The 12109-nt window shown below is 41.4% G+C and overlaps 1 protein-coding gene across 2 annotated transcripts in view; it reads right to left on the minus strand.

Moving 5' to 3' along the window:
• Positions 1 to 12109, minus strand: part of usp5 (ubiquitin specific peptidase 5 (isopeptidase T)) — a 38932-nt gene that overhangs the window by 1019 nt on the left and 25804 nt on the right. Inside the window, exons 12-18 of one of the 2 annotated variants that reach the window (XM_041269533.1) lie at positions 4924 to 5077; positions 3430 to 3604; positions 3083 to 3171; positions 2734 to 2862; positions 2079 to 2222; positions 1808 to 1968; positions 92 to 236 (exon numbers count right to left, since the gene is read on the minus strand). In XM_041269533.1, the coding sequence (XP_041125467.1) occupies positions 92 to 236; positions 1808 to 1968; positions 2079 to 2222; positions 2734 to 2862; positions 3083 to 3171; positions 3430 to 3604; positions 4924 to 5077 (997 nt within the window). Of the gene's footprint in view, positions 1 to 91; positions 237 to 1807; positions 1969 to 2078; positions 2223 to 2658; positions 2863 to 3082; positions 3172 to 3429; positions 3605 to 4923; positions 5078 to 12109 lie in introns of both variants that reach the window. The other variant, XM_041269532.1, reaches the window with a different exon arrangement.

Genomic DNA, 12109 nt, shown 5'->3' on the forward strand with positions numbered 1-12109 from the left:
GAGACACTGAGAGCCTGACAACTAGTGACACACACACTGCTAGACACAGTGCTACACACACACACACACACACACACGGTTCTGTACTCACTTCCTTCTCCGTCCCTCACTCTGGGTCCAGCAGGGACGGACTCCGAGACAGACTCTGCTGCAGAGCGTCCCTCTGAAATGTCCATCGCATCCAGATCGTCGATGTGGCTGAAGATCCAGTCCACTGCTCTCTCCAGCGAGTTACTCTGAGAGAGGACAGCAGAACCTCAAACTACATCTCCCACAACCCGCTGCTACATAGTATTGTAGTGTAGTGTAGAGCAGTATAGTGCAGTGTAGAGCCGTGCAGTGTATTGTAGAGCAATGTTCAGCACTGTAGAGCAATGTAGTGTAGTGTAGAGGAGTGTAGTGTAGAGCAGTACAGTTTACAGCACTGCAATGTAGTGTGTAGAGTACTGCTTAGCATAATAAATTAATTTTAAAAAAGACGTCAAAACATTTATATGAATTTAGTTACAGTGCACTCCGTTTATAAGAATCACTGATGTATGAATCAACTGCATATAGTGATCAAAACCACTGGGACAAAATCATTGCTATACTAACCATGTTAAAATACTCAGCTTGTAAGAATCAAGCAATCCACTTATAAGAATCGTTTTGGATCAAACTGACTGCATGTAATATGGTACTTGATCAAGTGCAATGACATGTACAGCCAATACAGCAGTTTTTTAATTTGATCACATCTCACGTGATTAGGCACGTACGCAGCGTTGATGGTGCAATGGTGCAGGAAACAATGCATTGTTTGTAATCAAGCTGCTTGATGAGATTCTGGGATCAATAAGCTGCTAACAAGCAAATGAGCAAGATGGGCGGAATGGCCTCCTCTTTTTTGTAAACTTTCTTATGTTCTAAGTAAATAATACTTTGTGTGGTCCCTGTGCATACATGTGGAAACTCATGACATCTAGTGGTCAACCCATTACACTACAGGAACAAAGCTTTCATTCTCAAACTAACATACAAGACTGTGCAGCACTTCATCACAGTAATCATATCAGATGCTTTTAAAAATCATCTGCTTAATCAAATCACCCAGGACAGATGTGATTCTTATAAATGTAGTGCACTGTAAATATAACTGTGCATGTTACTGTCTGGAAAAAAAAGTTTTTAAATAGAGTTTCGTAAACATCCACGTTTAAATAAACCCTCACTTAGTTAAAGAATATAGAGAGCTGCCCAAATAACAGGTGAGAATGTAAAGCCTGATGGAGAAAACTGGGTGACAGATCTGCGAAGAGCAATAACACCGTGAAGGATGGACTGGAGCTGGAAGCTCATGGCCACACCGCTGGGCATTGCCAGTTGCTATGTGCAGTGTGACTGCAAGTCTTTCTGCAGGTGTCACTGGCATCGCATGTGTATTTCTGCATTGAAGCAATGCTCCCAATTTGTTAAATAAATCTCCATACCATTCACCTGCCATTCTAAAATAATTCTTTCTGACAACAGCAAGTCTGTTACAGCTTTGCCTGCAGGCGCACTACTACTCATCATGTTAATGTCTTACTTCCGCCTCACCAGATTCTTTGCAGAGAGAATAAAACAACATGTCAGTAATTGTGTGCTGTGCACTGCAGTGTGGGTAGTGCATTTCATTGCAGTGATGTGGGGGTAGTGTAGTTCAGTGCAAAGTGGGTAGCGTAGTTCTGTGCAGTGCACTGTGGGTAGTGCAATTTTGTGTAGTGCAGTGTGGGTATAGTGCAGTTCTGTGCAGTGCAGTTCTCCAGTTCTCTGTGTTACTCACTGTGGCTTTCAGCGCCCTACTGGCCTGGTCTCTGGAGAAGCCCATGGAGATGATGGTTGCTAGGTGTTCCTCGGAAGGGGGCGGGTCTGGAGTGCCCTGTGGAGTGGGCATGTCAGTGGGGGCAGGGCTAAAACCCGGTAGCACCAAGGGGGCGGAGAAATCTGGAGTTCATTAAAATAAAAAAATAAAATATGAGACATGAATCCCAATTGTACCAATCCAGTCAATGGGCTATTCTGGGGCCCAGCCTCCAACACATGGACTGGTTTACCTGGGTCATCCATGTGAGTCATCACCCAGTTCATGGCAGCCTCGACCCCAGTGTTCCCAGTATAGAAGACGGCTTTGCGGCAGGCCTCCACTGGGAATCCCATCTCAGCCAGCTGAGTGATCACAGACTCATCCAGGACAGGAGCTGAGAGCAGAGAGGAGAGAAACACAACCCCCCCCTCCCCCCCCCCCCCCCCCCCCCACCCCCCCCTCCAGCCCCCCCACCCCCCCCCCCCCCCCCCCCCACCCTGACGGCTCCCACAACCCCCCCCCCCAGACCCCTCCCCCCACGACAACACCCCCCCACCCTCCCCACGACGGTACCCCTGCTCTCACCACATCCCCAACCCCGCAAACAGGACCCCAGCTCCCACAAGGCCCCCCCGACGGGACCCTGCCCTGGGGCTATAGTGTTTAATCCCCCCCCTCCGGGTTCCAACCCCGCAACTTAGGAGGGGAGCCCAGCTCCAATAACTCCTGCCCATGACGGGACCCCCAGCTCTTAAAACACCAATAGAGGAGACAGGGTCAGACAGAGTCAAATACAGGAGACAGAGGGACATACAGACAGAGAGACTAACAGTTTGGAGTGGAAAGCAGTGGTGAGCAGAGTGAATCGTCTTCCTCTGTGTTGCTAAGGAAACCACCCAGGCTACCTTTGACCTCGACGTCTGGTGTAATGAGAGAGGGCGGGGCCAGGTCTGGGAGCTCCTCCTCCCCTGGCTGTAGCCCCGCCCCTCGGAGGGAGGAAACATCCAGGGAGTCCGGCATCTCAATCGACACATCTGAAACAACCAAACACAGTGAAACCAGCGCCATGGCGGCTCCACCACGGGGGAGAGTCCTGTACAAACTACATGCAAGCCAGAGCAAAGATGGCCAACACAGGCCTGCAGTTGTATTAGTTAAACCGATGAAGGCACTAGAGCCCAAATGTGTGTCTGCTCGTCAACATGAAGGTCCATGCTATAATGTTTTGTGTGACAGACAGGGGGACCCCCTCACCCAGTTTTTTGGGGACCCAGTCGAGTCCAAAGGTGAACTTCTTGATCTGAATGACCAGGTAGTCTGGGAAGGAGGCGAAGCGTGTGGTCCTGCAGAGAACAAACACAGTCAGTATTGATCATTGCTTATTACAGGACAGTCAGTATTGATCACTGATTATTACATGATACAGTCACTACTGATCACTGGTTATTATAGGACAGGCTATTCACCCTGATCACAGCACCATGTAGTATTACTCACTGTGGAGTATTCATCTCACTTGCTGGGCATGGTCTTGTCCTGCAGCTGAGAGTCACACACAGGGTTGTATTGATTATTGATAGATTATTGATAATTGATCTCACTTGCTGGCCATGCTCTTCGCCTGCAGGGCCGAGCTCCAGAATTCCTCCAGGGTCTCAGGCTCACTGAGCGCGCTCAGACAGGCAGCGAATGGGATGTGAGCGCGCACCAGCTCAGGGGGAGGGGCCTTGGCAAGCTCGGCCTCCTTTTTCTTCTGCTCGTACTCACTCAGCTCCTCTGAGAGGAAACAAAATAATAACAATAACAATACTACTACTACTACTACTACTACTACTACTACTAATAATAATAATATGGTAGTCTCCGTGTATACGAACATCTCCTAAGAGAAGACTTCGCCTAAGGGAACACCCTTGCGGTATAACAGATTTTTCCCATTGTAAATGCTCCGGCTAAAGGAACAGGAACTTCGCTTAAAGAACACCTTTTTGGCACTGCTAGCGATTCATTCAAAGGATACAGTACTGTTTTGTACCCTGATAACTAGGGCCACTGAAAATTCACAGTTCTTTTTCAAGAAATGCACGAATGACAATAAAAAAAAAAACAATACATTTCCCGGACTGTCACGGAAGTGCCATTTTATTAGAAAAAAAAAAAAAAAAAGTTTATTGTAAGTTGCCTAAAATGAATAACGCATCAAAGAAAATCCCCAAGGCTGAAACATCTTGACAATTGATGAAGCTACTGAGTCAATATTTACATTGTAACGTTTAAAACAATATTTTAAAATGTAACAAACAAGGGTCATTTATGTGTTGGCTGAAAAAAGTAGCCAGACAGCATTTTCATAAATAGCAACACATGTAATGTACAATAAAATGAACATTTTATTTGTGTCATTGGTGTCAAGGTGGCACAGCTGAGAGAATTTTTTTCCTGCCATCCCATCTGGTGCTGTCAGTGTCAGTTTCTCAGCACACAGTACAGTAGTCGCTCAGTAACGAGGTGACTGACCAATCTAGAGCTTTTACGAAGGTGCTTTTAAAATTCAAAAAAAAAAAAAATCAATTTATAACTTTGTTTTTAGCAAAATAAAATCTAAGCCTATTTTTAGGGACCCCAAATGTTGTTGATTCCAACTCTCCCCTATCGTGACTGGCCTTGGCATATTGTGACCAGAGTCAGCTTGGGCTGATTGAAAACTTTGCTTGCTTCCCGACGGGTGTTGTCTTAGCTGGAGACAACTGTAATACACACATACACATTCACATAGACTCAAACACAGACAGAAATATCCATTAATGCAGACAGTCAGTGTCAATCAACTAAGCTCCTCTGAAGAAACAAGAGAGACACACATACACTGTACATACATATATATTAGTAAAGATCATTACTGCTCCAGGGGCACAGGCAGCTGCAGCATGGCAGCTACTTGCTGGGTGTATTTCACCTCCCCCCTCCCTTCACCCTTGTTGGTGGCATTCTCCAGGGGGAACAGGCAGCTGCACAGGGACTTTACTCGCTGGGTGTATTTCACCACCCCTCTCCCCTCTCCCCTCTCCCCTCTCCCCTCTCCCCTCTCCCCTCACCCTTGTTGGTGGCGTGTTCCAGGGGAACAGGCAGCTGCAGCAGGGACTCTGCTCGCTGGGTGTATTTCACTTTGTCAGACTGCAGGCAGTGGATCCGCTCCTCAACCAGGAACCGGAACGACTCCGAGGGACAATCAGAGGAACGGCAATACCGCTGAGGGGAGAGAGAGAGAAGATAGGGGAAAGAGAGAGAAAGAGAAGAGGGGGAGGAGAGGGAAGAGAGAAGAGAGGGCGGAGAGAAGAGTGGGAGAGAGGGGGAGGGGAGAGAAGAGATGGAGAGGTGAGAAGAGATGGAGAGGGAGGACAGAGGAGGAGGAGAGAAAAGTGGGAGGGAGAGAGATTGGGAGAGAGATTGTGAGCAGTAGCATGACGCTTTAATTTAAATTTTACTGGAAACAGTTTTAGATAAATAATTACACAACTATACAAATGAGTCACTGAACATTCTAACTCAGAGAACAATGTGAACACCAATCTAAGTTAAGATCTTAAATACCACCACAAATAAATAAGCTGTCAAAAAATGGAGGGAACTCTCGACAGACAGGCTACCATCCGCTCACTACAGAAAATTTCAGAGAACGGCTTTGAGATTATGCAGCCGATTGATTTAAAAACAGACATTAAAAAAAAAAAAAAAAGCCTTTAAAAACCAGATACCGAGAGAGAATCCGGAGATACTAAAAATCACTGACTTTTCTGAGACTGATAACGAGAGAGTGAAGACCAATCTCGTAATGTAACGTTACACGCCGTACAATGAGCATTGGAAAACAGGCCAGGGCTCATAAAATGTATCATATAAAATGTATAATATAGAATGTACTAATATTTAGCAACCAGGCATTTTTCTCCATGATAAAAAATAAAACATCCACCTTTCATGCTAGACTGCAAAAAAAAAAGAAAAAACTGCATATTGAAAGTTGAACATCCCTCTTACACAGAAAGCAAATAGTTTTGACTGACTACAACTGCCAAAAGATACCAAAATACATGATGCTGGGAGCTGCATTAGTGGTACAACAAAAGCCGAGATGGAAATATGATTCTTATTGCATAGCAGTTTCTCCCATTCCAGTTTTTACTATAAGCTTGATTCGCCACACTGTATAGGTAACAAGCACAGGTGATTCAATGGAGTCTTATTTCCATCCCTGAAAAGTGTAACACATTTAAAGAATAAGAAATATTTAAAATTAGCTATAACTTCTATTATTTCACCAGGCTTTGTAAATTACAAGTTACTAAACAATTAAAAAAAAAAACTGGACTGGGACAAGATGAAAACAGCAAATAAATATCATGAGCATCACAGAGCACTCTCCATACGCACAATCGGCAGATGCGTGCTTCGCCCATATATCATAGTGGAAATCACGCATACGGTGGAAAATGTGGACATAATAGATTCTGTGTTTTGTTCTTTATTTTTCATTAGCGGTTAACTTTGATCTGCTAAACAAAGATAAAATAAGTATACATTGTGGTTTAGAGAATATATAATACTGTTAAACTTCAAGATCATTATTATCTCTTACTTTAATTTTTATGTGTTCATTTGTGAGTCGTCCTGCGTACCCCCTATGACCCTTAGAAGTACCCCCGGTTGAAAACCCCTGACGTAGCAAACGCACAATCAAAGCATTTTTAATATTAAGCATAGGTAGTTATAAAAAACATAAACTTAAGCATCAGTCTTGAAACCTGGTGTAGGCAGGGCTCTAGCTAACTTTTTTTTTTTTTTTAAGCACAAGTAAAAAATGTAGGCACGCACTGAAATATTTAAAAGGCACAAAAAAAAAAAAACATTGCTCACATTTATTATTTAATATCTACAAATCTTTCCCCTTCCTTTCACTACACTTGTGCAGTTCAATACATCACATAATGTATTTTATAAAATGGACAACACTCCCCCCCCCCCCCCCCCCGCAGGCCCTGCCAACCCCCCCGTTAAAACCTCATTGTTGGAGGGGACAATTTTAGACCGAACAGTAGTCAATGGTTTCGTAGGACACTGTTTTTTGTTAAAAATCTTGTCTGTCATCAGTTCCCCAGCATCCTGACAAAACGTGCACAACATGGATTTATTTTAACACTGTCAAACTTAAGCCATGGGAAATCTTTTAGCCACTGTTGGTTGAACTTCTATGTTCTTTTGCTACTTACTGGAACACGTTGTAACTAACAGCCCCTCTCAAAGTTCCCTGTTCGCGTTCATCTTCTGACATATCTTCTCATTTCTTGTAAAGCCTCACCAATCGCATCAAAATAGTTATTTTCCTCATCTTGGTTTGACAAGCTTTCAAACTGTCTGGAAATGAGTAGGCATCGCACTGATAAATCAGTGAAATTGGCGGGTGTAGGATTTGTAGTTTATAATGGGCGATTAACAGAGGACACCAACAAAATGCATACCTAGGAGTACATTACGATTGAGCTTTGAGAGTTTAGATTAGACCGAGGTGTTTGTTTTTTTTTTTCCATCTGGGGAGGAAAAAAAAAAAAACACACACATTTTGTTAGTCAACCTTTAGGGATTTCTAGTCGCACGCGTGCGCCTAAATTAAAATGTACATTCGCACAAGCATTTTTTTTGTCTCATGCAGAAACTGCTGGGTTATTTCCATCTGTGCTACCGTACGACACAGCAGGCTCCCCAATCACCCATAGCAAAAACTGTTGTATGCTTCTATGTTATTGCTTTGTAGCGAGATCCACGGATCTAGACTTTTTTTAAACGTAGTTTACCTCCGATCTTTTCTCCAGTGCACATGAACAGGTTATCTAAACTTTCAGTGCATTGCCTTTTTGGATTTGTTTATTCACGATGATACAATCACACTCAATAAATAAATAAATAAATCATGAAAATCCATTTCGCAAGTTCTATTTTACATCCCTCTGCCCTCGTCACATGCCGTGTATGCCTTGTATTTCTGGCAGCTAACAATCAATACGTTTGACAAACGTTTTCGGAAAACAAAATCAGATAACTGACTTTAAAACGTCACTTTTATGTGTTTACATGACTAACGATAGAAAATCAAATTAGAATTCAACTGTATACATTGTTTGCCACTCCTCCTATTTTTGTGTCATCTGCGAATTTAACAAATTGCTTACTATAACAGAATCTAAATCATTAATGTAGATTAGGAATAGCAGAGGACCTAAAAACAACATTGGAAGAGACAGACCAAAATCCCTGCAAAACAAATTCAGAGAGCTAGGAAGGAAATTAAAAAAGAAAACCAAAACTGTGGTATTTTCTGGTATACTACCGGCACCTTGCAAAGGACCATATGGACAGCTGGAAATAATTAATCAAAACCCATGGCTGAAGACGTGGTGCACACGGGAAGGCTTCACCTATCTTGATCATTGGACCACATTCTACAACGAGGACTATCTGTATAAACGGGACGGACTGCACTTACATAACAAGGGAACCAGTCTACTTGGAGAAAAGATCCTGGAGCAGGTTCAGAAGCATTTAAACTAGAAAGGAAGGGGGGAGAAATCAACAAAAAAAACAGAAGGGAGACCGCATCAAAACAAGAACAACAACTCAGGTAAGACAACCATTAAATGTATTTATCTAAATGCTAGAAGTATCAGAAACAAAATTATAGACACTATTATAAGCCACTGCACTAACAAGTAACTATGATGTAATAGGTGTTACTGAAACTTGGTTGTCTGAGAGTGATGGGGACAAATATAATATTTGTGGGTATACACTGTATAGGAAAGACAGGCAGGACAGAAGAGGAGGAGGGGTAGCGCTATACATAAGAAACAGTCTTGAAGCCTAGGGGTTAAACCTGGACAAAGAAAACAAACCCGAATCAATATGGGTCAGAAAAACGGACAAAAATTCAAAGGGCATAATAATAGGAGCATGCTATAGACCGCCAGATTCAGACGGTGAGCAAAATAATCTGTTATACAATGACATTAGAAATGCGTGTAGCAAAGGAGAAGCCATACTAATGGGGGATTTCAACTTCCCCCATATAAAATGGGAAAACCCGGTGGGTAGCGCAAAGGATGAAATAGAAATGGTGGAAATGACAAATGACTGCTTCCTAACACAATTTGTCAAGACACCGACTAGAGGGGAGGCATGCCTTGATTTAGTCTTTTCAAATAACTCAGACAGAATAACTAAAACAGAGGTCAGAGAACCACTGGCAAACTCAGACCACAACATGGTGTTTTTTAAAACCCCAAAAGGTTTACAATTTTAGAAAAGCAAACTATAAAGGTATGAAACAGAGACTAACAGAAGTAGATTGGAGTAAAATAGAGAAAACACCCACAGAAAAAGCATGGTTGTTCTTCAAAAATGTAGTACTACAGGCGCAAAACAATTACATCCCTAAAGTAGACAAATCAAAATTGTCAAAATGGTTTAATAGATCAATTAAAAAAAATATTCAGCGAAAAAAGGCACTTTACAGAGCATTAAAAAAGGACCAAAAAGAAAGTACACAGAAAGAGTACACGGAACTGCAAACGCAAGTCAAAAAGGAAGTTAGAAAGGCCAACAAAGAAATAGAAATGAACATTGCTAAGAGGGCTAAAACCAATTCCAAAATGTTTTTCCAATATTACAACAGCAAGAGAACATTCAAAGAGGAGGTTAAATGTCTAAGAGATACAAATGGCAAAATAGTAGATGAAGAAAAAAAAATAGCAAATATATTAAATGACTACTTTTCACAAGTTTTTACAAAGGAAGATACTGACAACATGCCCCACATGTCATCCAGTTCCTATCCAGTTTTAAATAATTTTAGCATAACTGAGGCAGAAGTGTTAAAGGGACTAGGAGCTCTTAAAATAAACAAATCCCCTGGGCCAGATGAGATCCTCCCAATAGTACTCAAAGAAATGAAAGAAGTAATTTACAAACCGCTAACCAAGATCATGTAGCAATCTCTTGACACAGGGGTGGTACCGACAGACTGGAAAATTGCAAACGTAATACCGATCCACAAAAAGGGAAACAAAACTGAACCAGGTAACTACAGACCAGTAAGCCTGACTTCTATTATATGCAAACTTATGGAAACTATAATAAGATCCAAAATGGAAAATTACCTATACGGTAACAGGGTCCTGGGAGGCAGTCAGCATGGTTTTAGGAAAGGGAGATCATGTCTAACTAACTTGCCTGATTTTTTTGAAGATGCAACATCGATAATGGATAATTGCAAAGCATATGACATGGTTTATTTAGATTTCCAGAAAGCTTTTGACATAGTCCCGCACAAAAGATTAATTCTCAAACTGAACGCAGTTGAGATTCAAGGAAACGCATGTACATGGATTAGGGAGTGGTTAACATGTAGAAAACAGAAAGTACTGATTAGAGGAGAAACCTCAGAATGGAGTGAGGTAACCAGTGGTGTACCACAGGGATCAATATTAGGTCCTCTGCTATTCCTAATCTACATTAATGATTTAGACTCTGGTATAGTAAGCAAACTTGTTAAATTTGCAGACGACACAAAATAGGAGGAGTGGCAAACACTGTTGCAGCAGCAAAGGTCATTCAAAATGATCTAGACAAGATTCAAAACTGGCCAGACACATGGCATATGACATTTAATAGAGAAAAGTGTAAGGTACTGCACGCAGGAAATAAAAATATATATTATAAATATCATATAGGAGATACTGAAATTGGAGAAGGAATCTATGAAAAAGACCTAGGAGTTTATGTTGACTTAGAAATGTCTTCATCTAGACAATGTGGGGAAGCTACAAAAAAGGCTAACAAGATGCTCAGATACATTGTGAAAAGTGTTGAATTTAAATCAAGGGAAGTAATGTTAAAACTGTACAATGCACTAGTAAGACCTCATCTTGAATATTGTGTTCAGTTCTGGTCACCTCGCTATAAAAAAGACACTGCTGCTCTAGAAAGAGTGCAAAGAAGAGCGACCAGAATTATTCCGGGCTTAAAAGGCATGTCATATGCAAGCAGGCTAAAAGAATTGAATCTGTTCAGTCAAACAAAGAAGACTACGCGGCGACCTAATTCAAGCAATAACAATTCATAAAGGTATTGACAATGTCGACCCAAGGGACTTTTTTGACAAGAAAAAAGAAACAAGGACCAGGGGTCACAAATGGAGATTAGACAAAGGGGCATTCAGAACTGAAAATAGGAGGCACTTTTTTACACAGAGAATTGTGAGTCTGGAATCAACTCCCCAGTAATGTTGTTGAAGCTGACACCCTGGGATCCTTCAAGAAGCTGCTTGATGAGATTCTGGGATCAATAAGCTACTAACAACCAAACGACTGTCTCCCAGGACCCGGTTACCATATAGGTACTTTTCCATTTTGGATCTTATTATAGTTTCCATAAGTTTGCATATAATAGAAGTCAGGCTTATTGGTCTGTAGTTACCTGGTTCAGTTTTGTTTCCTTCTTGTGGATCAGTATTACGTTTGCAATTTTCCTGTCTGTCAGTACAACCCCTGTGTCAAGAGACTGTTGCATGATATTGGTTAGCAGTTTGTAAATAACTTCTTTCATTTATTTGAGTACTACTGGGAGGATCTCATCCGGCCCAGGGGATTTGTTTATTTTAAGAGCTCCTAGTTCCTTTAACACTTCTGCCTTGGTTATGCTAAAGTTATTTAAAACTGGATAGGAACTGGTTGACATGTGGGACATGTTGTCCGTATTCTCCTTTGTAAAAATTTATGAAAAATAATCATTTAATATATTTGCTATTTTTTTTGCTATCTATGATTTTGCCATTTGTATCTTAGACATTTAACCTCCTCTTTGAATGTTCTCTTGCTGTTGTAATATTGGAAAAACATTTTGGAATTGGTTTTAGCCTCCTTAGCAATGTTCATTTCTATTTCTCTCTTGGCCTTTCTAACTTCCTTTTGACTTGCATGTGCAGTTCTATGTACTCTTTCTGCGTACTTTCTTTTTGGTCCCTTTTTAACACTCTGTAAAGTGCCTTTTTTCGCTGAATATTTTTTTAAATTGATCTATTAAACCATTTTGGCAATTTAGTTTTACATTTAGATTTGTCTACTTTGGGGATGTAATTGTTTTGCGCCTGTAGTACTACATTTTTGAAGAACAGCCATCCTTTTTCTGTGGATGTTTTCTCTGTTTTACTCAAATCTACTTCAGTTAGTCTCT

The sequence above is a fragment of the Polyodon spathula genome, chromosome 13 (genome assembly GCF_017654505.1).
Source record: "Polyodon spathula isolate WHYD16114869_AA chromosome 13, ASM1765450v1, whole genome shotgun sequence".
Classification (NCBI taxonomy): domain Eukaryota; kingdom Metazoa; phylum Chordata; class Actinopteri; order Acipenseriformes; family Polyodontidae; genus Polyodon; species Polyodon spathula.